Source organism: Gopherus evgoodei, chromosome 6 (genome assembly GCF_007399415.2).
Source record: "Gopherus evgoodei ecotype Sinaloan lineage chromosome 6, rGopEvg1_v1.p, whole genome shotgun sequence".
Classification (NCBI taxonomy): Eukaryota; Metazoa; Chordata; order Testudines; family Testudinidae; genus Gopherus; species Gopherus evgoodei.
The window spans coordinates 17,534,530-17,547,650 of record NC_044327.1 but is presented as its reverse complement, the minus strand read 5'-3'; the positions used below and the strand labels follow the sequence as shown (position 1 = coordinate 17,547,650).

Below are 13,121 nucleotides of genomic sequence, written 5' to 3'. Positions count from 1 at the left end.
ACCGGATCGCTCCGGCACCGAGAAGACTCCCCGGCACCGACCTTCTCCGGCACCGGAATCAGAGCCTAGGCCGTCGAAGTCTAATACTCCGGCCAGGCAGACCCGGCTTGAGCGCCCGGCCTCAACATCGGCCGCGGCACCGCCGGCACCGTCAGCACCGTTGACTCCGGGCCCGGCGGGTCCGTTGAGTCCGGTGCCGCCGAGCTCCCCCATGAGATCTGGGGTTGAGATAGTGGTCCCATCCACTCCGGAGACCTTCGCCTCGGCTCGGGACCTTATTGCCCTGACTGAGCCCACTCGGCTGCCACCCCCGGTACCTCCGGTGCGGGTTGTGTCCAGAGGCAAGCCCATGCTGTCGGCGCCGCCCAGAGACAGTCGTTCGCCATCCAGGTCCCGACGTCTTGGGCGCTCCAGATCCCGACGCCGCTCGCAGTCCCGGCACCGCTCCCCTCAGCGATACCGGTCGCACTCGCGGCAACGGTCGGCATCGAGACGGTCGCGGTCAGGCTCCAGTCGGCGTCACCGGCACCGCGACTCCAGGAGCAGGTCCCGACGCTACTCACCGCACCGGTCGACCTCCCGGCACCGAGCTGGTGGCAGGTCCCGGTCCCGGTCCCGGTCTCGCTCGACCTCCCGGCACCGAGCTGGTGGCAGGTCCCGGTCGACCTCCCGGCACCGAGCTGGTGGCAGGTCCCGGTCCCGGTCGATCTCCCGGCACCGAGCTGGTAGTAGGTCCCGGCACCGAAGCGGCGCCCGGTACCGAAGCGGCGCCCGGCACCGTGACAGATCCCGGTCCCGGTCCCGATCCCGGCACCGATATGACTCCCGGCACCGGTCCCCGGCACCGAGACGATCCTCCGTACCGGCCCGCGCAGACCCGTACCATCCAGGGTCGGCCCCGCCGTGGCCCTCGAGACAGCCGTCCGTATCCTCCCAGACGGACAGCGGCTATGCGCTGGGCACCGACCGGCAGGCGGCGCTGTTTGCTGATCCGCCGCTGCAGGACCAAGGCCCACAACAGTGGGGATTCTGGACACCCTGGGCGTACCATCAGGCCCAGGGCCCCCAGCAGCTCCCTGCTAGGCCGGCGACTGCGGAGCGTAGGGCCCCTGAAGCCTCTTTGTCTCGCCCCCCTCCCTCCCCGGAAGGGGACGAAGGGTCCAAACAGCAGGACTCCGCTGTGGCTCCGGAGACAGAGGCGAGGGCTGAGGAAGACCCTCAGTTGGACACTATTGTGCCTGGGGTCTCATCATCCTCCTCCCCGGATGAGGCGGTGGCGGGTACCTCCTCCAACAGTCCCCCCCCGCTGGATCTCAGGGCGCACCAGGACCTCCTCAGGCGATTGGCTCAAAACCTGAGTCTGCAAGCAGAGGAGGTCTCGGAGATAGAGGACCCAATTGTCACCATCCTCTCTTCCGATGCTCCAACCAGGGTCGCCCTGCCGTTCATACGGACCATCCAGGCCAATGCCAATACTATCTGGCAGTCCCCGGCCTCCATCCCTCCGACAGCAAAAGGAGTCGAGAGGAAGTACATGGCCCCTTCTAAGGGGTACGAATATTTACATGTTCACCCGACTCCCGGGTCACTGGTAGTGCAATCGGTGAACGATAGGGAGCGTCACGGCCAGGAGGCTCCGGCCCCCAAATCCAGAGAAGCCAGGCGGATGGACCTCCTTGGCCGTAAGGTGTATTCGGCTGGGGCGCTGCAGCTCAGGGTCTCTAACCAGCAGGCCCTGCTGAGCAGATACGCCTTTAACTCCTGGGTGGCAGTGGACAAATTTAAGGAGCTGCTGCCACAGGATGCTCGCCAAGAGTTTACGGCCATCCTGGACGAAGGCAAGAAGGTCGCGCGTACGGCCTTACAAGCCTCCTTGGACGCTGCGGACTCGGCTGCCCGTACCCTCGCGTCAGGAGTTACGATGCGTCGCATCTCCTGGCTGCAGGTTTCCGGCCTTCCGCCAGAGCTCCAGCACACGATACAGGACCTTCCTTTCGAAGGCCAGGGCCTGTTTTCCGATAAGACAGACCCCAGACTTAAGAGTTTAAAGGACAACCGGGTCATTGCGCGGTCCCTCGGGATGCACACCCCCGTGACACAGCGTAGACCCTTTAGGCCGCAACAACAGCAGCACCGTCGGCCGTTTTCCCAGTTCCGCCAGCGGCAGGACCTTTACAGGCGCCGCGGCAGGAACGGGAGGCGCAGGCAGTCGGGGAACCAAGGGGGGCAGAACCAAGGCTCCTCAAAACCCCCGCCTGGTCCTAAGCCTTCATTTTGAAGGTGCGCTCGAGGGCGCAGTAACAGTTTCCCCTATGGATCCTTCCCCCCCCGTTTTCCAACCGCCTTTCGTTTTTCCTCCCGGCGTGGTCCCAAATAACATCGGACCGCTGGGTCTTAAGCGTGGTGCAGACGGGGTACCGCCTGCAGTTTGTTTCGTTTCCTCCTTCCCGCCCTCCTTCCTCGTCCCTCTTCAGGGACCCCTCTCACGAGCAATTCCTTCGGCAGGAGGTGCGGACGCTCCTCAGCAAAGGAGCTATAGAGGCGGTTCCCGAAAACGAGAAAGGCAAGGGGTTTTATTCCCGCTATTTTCTGATCCCCAAGGCCAAGGGGGGCCTCAGGCCTATCCTCGACCTGCGAGAGCTCAACAAATACCTCGTGAAGTTGAAGTTCCGCATGGTATCCCTGGGGACCATCATTCCATCCCTGGATCCGGGAGACTGGTACGCCGCCCTCGACATGCAGGACGCGTATTTCCACGTTGCCATTTGGCCACGCCACAGACGCTTCCTCCGCTTCGTTGTGGGGGCTCGTCATTATCAATTTGCGGTCCTCCCGTTTGGCCTGTCCACGGCCCCGAGGGTGTTTACAAAATGCATGGCAGTTGTCGTGGCGCATCTTCGGCGCAACCGTGTCCACGTGTTCCCTTATCTGGACGACTGGTTGATTCGGGGCACGTCGGAACAGCAGGTGTACAGCCATGTCCGCGTGATCACCGGCATGTTTGCGAGTCTGGGCCTCTTGATAAACACAGACAAGTCCACCCTGAGGCCCACTCAGAAGGTGGAATTTATCGGGGCCGTCCTGGACGCCACTGTGGGCAGGGCCTCGCTGCCTCGGCAGCGGTTCCAGACCATGGCGGCGATCGTTCAACGCTTGCGGTCAGCCCCGTTGACGTCAGTGAGGACATGTCTAACCCTGTTAGGCCACATGGCGGCGTGCACTTTTGTGACCGACTACGCTCGGCTCCGCATGAGGCCTCTCCAGCTGTGGCTTATCAGTCATTACAGGCCAAGGCAACCGCTAGACATGTTAATCACAGTCCCCCAGAAGGTCTTAGATTCCCTCGGCTGGTGGTTGGACCAGTCCGTATTGTGTGCGGGTCTTCCCTTTCACCCGTCTCAGCCCTCGGTATCCCTGACAACGGATGCCTCAGATCTAGGCTGGGGGGCCCACCTAGAGACCCTGCGGACGCAGGGCCTATGGTCCCAGGAGGAGGTGGGGCTACACATCAACATGAGGGAGTTGAGAGCGGTCCGCCTTGCTTGCCAAACGTTTTGTCATCAGCTTCAGGGTCGTTGTGTAGCCGTGTTCACGGACAACACGACGACCATGTATTATATCAACAAGCAGGGCGGCACCAGGTCCTCCTCCCTGTGCCTCGAGGTGATACGACTCTGGGACTTTTGCGTAGCCCACTCCATTCACCTCAGGGCTTCCTTCCTTCCCGGAGTACGGAACACGCTGGCGGATTGATTGAGCAGATCCTTCCTGTCACACGAGTGGTCCCTTCGCCCGGACGTCGCTCTCTCCATTTTCCGGAGGTGGGGTTATCCCCGGGTGGACCTCTTTGCGTCCAAGGGGAACAGGAAGTGCCAAGCGTTCTGCTCCTTTCAGGGCAGGGAGCCGGGGTCGATAGCGGATGCCTTCCTCATCCAGTGGTCGACCCACCTGTACTATGCGTTTCCTCCGTTCCCTCTGGTTCACAAGGTCCTCCTGAAGGTGCGCAGAGACAGGGCTCGTGTGATCATGGTGGCCCCGGCATGGCCCAGACAGCACTGGTACACCATGCTGCTAGACTTGGCCGTAGCCGACCCAGTTCCCCTGCCCCTTCATCCGGACCTGATTACCCAGGACCACGGGTCTCTCTGTCACCCAGACCTGCAGTCGCTGCACCTAGCGGCGTGGCTCCTGTGTGGCTAACTGGTTCCGAGCTGCGCTGCTCCACGCCTGTGAGAGAGGTGCTCTTGGGCAGCAGGAAACCGTCCACAAGAGCCACATATTCGGCAAAATGGAAACGCTTCTCCTGTTGGTGCGTAGAGAGAAATCTCCGCCCTATGGAAGTTTCGGTATCCGAAATCTTAGACTATGTTTGGTCCCTCAAAGGGCAAGGTCTGGCCTTATCGTCGTTGCGAGTCCATCTGGCAGCTATCTCCACCTTTCACCCGGGTGCGGACGGTCGCTCCGTTTTTTCTCACCCGACGGTGTCGAGATTTCTTAAAGGGCTGGAACGGTTATTCCCTAACGTCCGTCCCCCTGCTCCAACCTGGGATCTTAACCTGGTGTTGTCCCGGCTCATGGGGCCCCCCTTTGAGCCGTTAGCTACTTGCTCCCTGCTTTACCTCTCTTGGAAGGCTGCCTTTCTAGTAGCCATCACCTCAGCTAGACGGGTGTCGGAACTCCGAGCCCTTGTGGTAGACCCCCCATATACGGTCTTCCACAAAGACAAGGTACAGCTTAGACCACACCCTGCCTTTCTACCCAAGGTGGTCTCAGCCTTCCACGTCAACCAAGAGATTTTCCTCCCGGTTTTTTTCCCAAAACCTCACTCCTCAGGCAGGGAGCAGCAGCTCCACTCGCTGGATGTCCGTAGAGCTCTTGCGTTCTACATAGAGAGGACCAAACCCTTCCGCAAATCCCCCCAGCTTTTCGTGGCGGTAGCGGACCGTATGAAAGGGCTTCCTATCTCCTCCCAGAGGTTATCCTCGTGGGTTACGTCCTGCATCAGGACCTGTTATGACTTGGCCCATGTCCCTACGGGCCGTGTGACTGCGCATTCTACCAGGGCGCAGGCGTCGTCGCTAGCTTTCCTCGCCCGTGTGCCCATCCAGGAAATCTGTCGGGCAGCGACCTGGTCATCGGTCCACACCTTTGCTTCCCACTACGCCCTGGTACAGCAGTCGAGAGAGGATGCGGCCTTCGGAACTGCAGTGCTCCGTGCCGCGACTTCTCACTCCGACCCCACCGCCTAGGTATGGCTTGGGAGTCACCTAACTGGAATGGATGTGAGCAATCACTCGAAGAAGAAAAGACGGTTACTCACCTTTGTAACTGTTGTTCTTCGAGATGTGTTGCTCACATCCATTCCACACCCGCCCTCCTTCCCCACTGTCGGAGTAGCCGGCAAGAAGGAACTGAGGAGCGGGCGGGCCGGCAGGGATATATATTGGGCGCCATGGCGGCGCCACTCCAGGGGGCGACCTGCCGGCCCACTGGAGTTGCTAGGGTAAAAAGTTTCCGACGAACGTGCACGCGCGGCGCGCACACCTAACTGGAATGGATGTGAGCAACACATCTCGAAGAACAACAGTTACAAAGGTGAGTAACCGTCTTTTCCATGCACAGCAGAGCCTTTGCAATATTGGCAGTGTTGTAGCCCACAACAAGGCTATATACTAGAGATGCCAGTTATCCCTGCTAAGGAAATTCATACTTACCCAGTAAACAGGGACGTTTCACACTCTTAAACAGGACTCTCTATTGCAGAAACAATAGCTTATAACTGAGATGATTAACGCCACTCTACAACTAACCACCAGCCAAAAGCAGTAGATTGCATACTGCAGGCGGCTTGCAAGTTATTCCCCCAAGCGCGAGTAGGATTGGTTTGTGCATGACACTCCAACCAAAAAGGGGCCAAACTTGTAACTGTTACTTATTTACCTGGACTTTAAGCTCTGTAGGGCAACAACCCTTTGTTCTGTGGCTGCGCGGCACCAACTGCTGACAGGATGCAGTTGGTGAGGGGGGTTCTCTATGTGCTGTTAATATACAAATACATTTCGGAAAGAAGAGCCCTCATCTCACTACCCCATGGAGTAGGATGGGACTTCGGTTCATTTCCCACACTTGCACTTTTTCCAAGAGGCTGGGTTGGAAGGAAAGTTTCTACTGAAAGTGGGAGTTATTTAAGAGATCGCTGTGCTACATATGATCAAGGGTGTGACTGCTGCCTTTTTTAAAAAACAGTGTGGCACCTAGTAGTGGAGACAAGCGCACACTATAAACCAAAATCTATGCACAGAACAGAGGTCATGTGGTCCAGAGCACAAGCCTATTCAGGGTGCCAGTGTGTGTGCTAGGAGTCCTTATTTCCCCCCTTTCTCAAAGACAACATGGCCAAGGTTTTCAAGGCCCCGATATACAATACCTTTTAAAGGAGTACTTTCTGAAAATGGGGCCCCTTTGTGGTGGGTTGGAACACAATCACTAGTCACTTTTGCAAATCTCTGCCTATAACTCTACTGTATGGTAATAAGGAGAATTTTCCCAACCTATTATGTAGAGAAGCTATTCTAAACCTGCAGTAAACACAGCTGACTCTGTTTGCATTTCCCAGGGAATTAAAGCCATTCTTGCCGAGAGCTATGAGCGCATCCACCGCAGTAACCTGGTAGGAATGGGAGTGATTCCCCTGCAGTATCTGCCCGGAGAGGATGCTGAGAGTTTAGGTCTCACAGGACGGGAACGTTACACAATTGTCATTCCTGAAGAACTTGCACCAAGGATGAAAGTCCAGATCAAGGTAATCAGGAGCCTGTGAGTTGGATTTTCAAAAGCACCCTGGAGTTAGCAGCTCCGACTCACTCTCACCTTCCAGCATTCTTGGTCTAGCCCCTGCTATGGTGTCTGAGAGACTGTGTGGCAAAGAATGAAGTCCATAAAGTGTACTTCATGCAACTACTCAATACTGATGCAGTCCACTGAATCTTGTTTGACTTCCTCCACCCATATAGATTGTATACTTTGCACAATGCAGTCAGTGCCATGTAATAGCAACATGTAGCTAAACTGTAAGAATTAATACACTAGGGCCAAACCAATGGTGAGCACATTTTTAGATGAGATTTCGGAAAGGGCCCCACCACTTTTGCCATAGTGTAGAGTTCAAAGTACTCAACAATAAGTCTAGTTATGTTTAAGTGATATGGGTAGGAGACTGCTTAATTAAATGAAAAAAGACTGCAAGGGAAGAATTATGAATCCGAGTGCATCACTTAATGCATTTGAAACATTTTATATAATCTTAATCCACAATGTGTGCACCTCTTTGAAATGCTTAGCTTGGACAGTTTTTAGTACAGAAACAGTGATTAACCTTTTTTTCCCTGGTGCCCTATCCTCTCTGTGCCAACACCACAGAAACTGAGGCTGCAAAAAAGCTAATGGAATTCATATTTTTGCCACATTACTGAAGCCAAGAATTAAGAAAATAAAAACATGAAGACTTTAAGGGATACAAACTTTCATGCTCCAAGACATAAATCATTTTTTTACTAGATTCAGGTAGAAATTTTATCTGGAGGTAAGTTATTCCATACCTGAGTTACTGGGTTTTGTGTCGGGCTCTGACCAGAGTCAGGTAAGATACTGGACTAGGTAGACCACTGATCTGACTCTGGCACTTCTGCACATTACTGGTCACGTAACGTTTGTTGTTGCTAAAGCATGGATTCCCACTGTATGTGGGAAATAATCCCCCTTTCACTAGAAGATCCTGTTGCACTTGGCACATCTGCAGATCTTAGTCATTCAGATAGCACAATGTACTCAGTTAATGTTCTCTCTCCAATCCCCACAGCTGGATACTGGGAAAACCTTCCAAGCCATCATGAGGTTTGACACTGATGTGGAGCTCACTTATTTCCGCAATGGTGGCATCCTGAACTACATGATCCGTAAAATGGCATCCTAATTAAAGCAACAGCAAGCAACGGTCCAGTTAGAAACCTGCCTTTGATGGCCACATGCGAATGCCCAATAATCACGGAACTTAGACGTCTAAACCATGAAACCAGTTGTTTCCTTGTGGACTGTATTACCCACGGGCTTGTTTACAAAGGTAGAATGTGTTCAGTTTCCTGACACACTCATTTATTCTTCCCAATTAAATACCTGTATTATTTTTTGTTTGGGGACTAGAGTGACTATTCTAGTGTGGGGCGATGCAGAAAGTGGATCTGTAAACACTGCCAAAGCCTGTTCTGTAACAAGTGGTGATTTGTACATGGTGCATTTAGTTTGATGACATCTGTCAGTCCGATACAGTACTGTACTCGTTTCAGTTTCCCAGAAACTGACAGGGTACACTGGGATTTTTAACCCCCTTCCTACCCCTCCCCCCAATCTGGATTCAGTGTCAGAGGTTGGCGCTTTCCTATTTAAATAGCATTTGATCAGAATCCCTCTTTGAGAGGCTAATGCTGAAATTAGTAAATTGCTTAGCTGACTCTTAATCACAAAACGTGAATTATCTTCCTTTAAGAACATCTTCTCTAAGCACTAGGTTTCGTTGGGACAGTGGACCTTTTGGGGGACAAATTTCTAAGAGATTAAAATCTATTTTCAAAAAAGTTTGACCGTAGCATTGGACTTTCTTTGCACACTGACTTATCTTCAGCAAGAGGGCGATTAGTATATTCAAGAAGTACAGTTTGATCATGTGGCTCTTCAATGATAAACATCCAGCCTACAAAAAACTACACGTAAGAAGTAACTACTGCTATTACAGAAATATTGCGACATTTTGTAATGCTAATATTGCTAGGAGAATATTGTTTGTGGCTCTTTGAAGCCTCCACATTTTAGTTCTAAATAAGCATCTAATACTACACACAGTGATGAGCTGCCAAAATCTTAGGAACCGGTTCCCTACCGGGTCTTTGGCGGCACAGCTCCGGAAGGTGAAGGACCAGCTGCCGAAGACCCGGTAGGGAACTGCCCAGTGAGTACCCCTCCCATCCATGTCCTGCCCCCCTCAGAAACTGCAACCCATTACCAACCCCTGCTCCTTGTCCCCTGACCACTCCTTCCCGAGACCCCCAGCCCTAACCTGGGTCCTGGCCACCGGTCCAGGGGCCTCTGCATTTTAATTTAATTTTAAATGAAGCTTCTTAAACATTTTAAAAATCTTATTTACTTTACATACAACATTAGTTTAAGCAGCAAAGAATCCTGTGGCACCTTATAGACTAACAGACGTTTTGGAGCATGAGCTTTCGTGGGTGAATACCCACTTCCTCAGATGCATGTAATGGAAATATCCAGGGGCAGGTATATATATGTGTGCTAGCAAGCAAGCTAGAGATAACGAGGTCAGTTCAATCAGGGGGGATGAGGCCCTGTTCTAGCAGTTGAGGTGTGAGAACCAAGAGAGGAGAAACTGGTTCTGTAATTGGCAAGCCATTCACAGTCTTTGTTCAATCCTGAGCTGATGGTGTCAAATTTGCAGATGAACTGAAGCTCAGCAGTTTCTCTTTGAAGTCTGGTCCTGGAGTTTTTTTGCTGCAGGATGGCCACCTTAAGGTCTGCTATAGTGTGGCCAGGGAGGTTGAAGTGCTCTCCTACAGGTTTTTGTATATTGCCATTCCTAATGTCTGATTTGTGTCCATTTATCCTTTTCCGTAGAGACTGTCCAGTTTGGCCGATGTACATAGCAGAGGGGCATTGCTGGCATATGATGGCGTATATTACATATTATGGTGTGGTGTGCAGTTACTGGTGAGAATAACTCTAGCTCAGGAACCAATCCATGCAACAAACCTCGATGCCAACTCTGCCCACATATCTACACCAGCAACACCATCACAGGACCTAACCAGATCAGCCACACCATCACTGGTTCATTCACCTGCACATCCACCAATGTAATATACGCCATCATATGCCCTTCTGCTATGAACATAGGCCAAACTGGACAGTCTCTACGGAAAAGGATAAACAAACAGCAACAAAACACAGATAAATCCAATCAGTGAAAACACATGCAACTTCAACTGTTCACTGGTAGAACGCCACCTAAATATCTACAAGTTTTAGCTAATAAGTCGCATTAGACATTCAAATGTGTTTCTTCACATGCTCCACAAACTTTTTTGCAGAGGTGAAGACTTAACTAAGCATGCAGTCAGAATACAAATTAGGGAGTGCTCAAACTAGTCTAATGGAGGTGACGTGTACTCCCTCTTTGTTATTTAACAAGGCCAGACTGTTTAGGTAAAACGGGCAAAAAGTCCTATCAACCAGGGCATGAAATACAGTAATTCCTAGAGCATTATTAGTCGTCGTCCACTTTGCACCTTATTTTGTACTTGGTTCTATCTTCATAATAGAATTGCCAATGAAAGACTGCAGAGCCCCCTTTAAGCAAGTGCTGCTATTTGCCCATTCTGCGTATAATCTATTTGACACCTGAGTTAAGAACATGCATTTGTGTACCTGGAAATAGCTCACCTAGTTGGGTGGTGGTGAATCAGTTGTTAGTTACTCTGTGCTGGACATTTCATTAATGTCAAATTCCCTCATTGCAAAATCTACCTCTTTCCATTTCCGGAAAACTGCGAGTTTACTAGTTGTAACATCCTTCACCACAAAGCTTTCAATTTTGATCACGGGGAGGTCATCGAATGCCTTGTACCTCACTGTGATTCCCCAGTCATGGTGGCACTTGGAGTCCCGGCAGTACATTTTGCATTTCTTCTCAAAGTGGTCATAGCGGCTTGGTTTCTTGTGAGGCTTTGTTAGAAAACGTTCCCGAAACAGGGCATCTAAGACTGTGTGGTGAGACTTCTAAAATGACAGTAAAAATATTAGATGCAGCTTAATACCAGAAATTTATCATAATTTCTAAATTCTTAAGTTTCCATTTGTTGGCCTCCATATGCTGATTTTACACAACTACCAAGGGAGTTCTGCCTCTGTCACTTGGTTTAAACTACAAGAACAATTCTTCTATACAAAATAGCTTGAGTTGCAGTAGCACTTCTGGAAAAGGAAACTTCCTTACAAAAAAAAGTAATGGAGATGAAAATGTCACTCACCCCCCTTCTGAGAGGAAAATTGTAAAACCAAATGTAATTTGCAAGGAGTGGTGACGTCTCAGCTAAGAATCTGTGACAGTGTATTTGAGTCGACTCTTTTATAAATCTCCTATTACAACCTCAGCTCCAATTAAATCTTTCCTTGTGTGGGACTACAATGCACAGCTGTCCTTACAAGGGGAAGGATGATTTTTAAAGGACTGTGTTCCATAGTCCCTAATGTCGGTTACTGCCTCAGTGGGGAGCTGGATGGAAACTCCAGGCAGTTTCCAGCTGCAAGACTCCATCTTTATGGTACTGAGGGGAAGGGGGGGGAGGTGTTAGTCCCCTACAGAACCATTGAGACAGGAAGTTCAGAGCCAGAACCCTGCTTCTCCTTGCTGCTTCCTACCCCACACCTCTCTGCTACTGGAACACGCATAATCGAGACACAGCTAGTGCCCATCCGTGATTTCTTAGTGCTAAAGCATGTAAAGCTGGGTGGTGAGAGTCAGTTGGGAGTTTTTTAAACAAGGAGCAGTAGCTCACCAAGTAGTGGGGACCCTGGCAGAGCACAGCTTGAAAACCACCCATTTTCAGCACATGAAATATCCCAGGCATAGGAAACCCAACATCACTGCTCAGATTTTCCTGATGTCAAGGAAAAAGGCTCTCCTCTTGCAGCACTGCCCAGCTGACTTTCCCAGCCTCAGTGGGTAGGAGCAGAGCAAGACTGAGACTCTTGAGTCACCATAGACAGCCCCATGAAAACATGTGAATAATGCCCGGCAGCAGTTCTAAAAAAGCAAAACATACATTACACCACCTAAGGAATGAGAAGGAAAATAATCCTGAAAAGGATAGTGCTACTCCATAAAGCAATGATACACGTCTTCTCCTGGAATGCTGTGCTCTGCTATGGGTGATGAAAGTCATCTGAGGGCTAGAGAGACTTCCATAGGAGGAGTGATTGAGAAGCTCACAACTGTTCATTTTAGCGAGGAGATGAAGGAGGAAGCACTACGATAGGGCTATACAAAATACTGAATAGTTTAGAGACCGTAAATAACGCACTCCTATAAAGTGTCTTTCATGATAGAAGAACAAGGGGGAAGCCAATGAAACTGAAAAGTAATGCAGTTAAGGGATTCCCCCCCCCCCGCCCCCCCAATTAATAACCAGCCACTGGAAATCATCAGCTCAGTGCTAACCTGTAGCAAAGAGCTTAGCAGGATTTTTTAAAAGTAACCTCTGGGTGGAAAGTGAACATCCAGTTACATTAAGTATTCAGGCACCATGTATATTGTAGATGTACAATATGAACATGTGGTTATAAAGGTGGGTGGTTTGTTTAGATATCAAATACCTATTTCCTGTTTGTCTACATTTACCAACCAGTGGATCATGCTTGAGGATAAACATACATAAAGTAGGATAAAAAATCTAAACCACTGTTTCTGAATGTAAGTTAAATGTTAACAGCCTGGGCTTAGGAAGAAATTTCTCCTATGTGCTGTTGTTCCATAATTGTACATTACACTGATTCTTTCACTTTTCACTGAAATATTTGGCACTGTCCACAGGATGAATCACAGGTGTGATGTGTCACTAAAGCTCCTATGTCCCATTCTGCATCAACCTGGTCACTTTAATTTCCACATCAAATGCAACCCTAAAATTGGACTGGTAAGGCTCAACTGGTAACGAACTATTTGCACAGCATAACATTCACAGATTCCTAAAACTATACGCTTACCTCTATTACCCTGATGTCTTCTGTATTACAGGCATATGCTCTGCACTTCCCACAGAGCAATTGTCTATTGCCCTCCAGGAGCTTTTGTTTTATTTCTCTCTTTCTGGAATCTCGCAGCATCTTTTCCTTGTTTTGCAGGTCATGTATCTATAAACCAAAGCATTAGAAACAAAGGGATATTATGATCTTCAAAGAAACACCGAGGGCCAGAGGCTCAGCTGAGGGTTGATCTGTGTAGCAATAGTCAAGTCAATGGAGCTATGCTGATTTATACCAGCTGTAGACCTGGT

At 50.6% G+C, this 13,121-nt stretch overlaps 2 protein-coding genes across 5 annotated transcripts in view; one reads left to right on the top strand and one right to left on the bottom strand.

The window, feature by feature from the left end:
• Positions 1 to 10,590, top strand: part of ACO1 (aconitase 1) — a 57,112-nt gene extending 46,522 nt beyond the window's left edge. For 2 of the 3 annotated variants that reach the window (XM_030565767.1, XM_030565765.1), the window contains 2 exons: positions 6,617 to 6,802; positions 7,859 to 8,633. In XM_030565767.1, coding sequence (XP_030421627.1) covers positions 6,617 to 6,802; positions 7,859 to 7,972 — 300 coding nt within the window. In that variant the 3' untranslated portion in view covers positions 7,973 to 8,633. Of the gene's footprint in view, positions 1 to 6,616; positions 6,803 to 7,858; positions 8,634 to 10,509 lie in introns of those variants that run through there. The other variant, XM_030565768.1, reaches the window with a different exon arrangement.
• Positions 9,945 to 13,121, bottom strand: part of DDX58 (DExD/H-box helicase 58) — a 39,184-nt gene continuing 36,007 nt past the window's right edge. The window contains exons 17-18 of one of the 2 annotated variants that reach the window (XM_030565763.1): positions 12,832 to 12,978; positions 9,945 to 10,845 (exon numbers count right to left, since the gene is read on the bottom strand). In XM_030565763.1, the coding sequence (XP_030421623.1) occupies positions 10,540 to 10,845; positions 12,832 to 12,978 (453 nt within the window). In that variant the 3' untranslated portion in view covers positions 9,945 to 10,539. The other variant, XM_030565764.1, reaches the window with a different exon arrangement.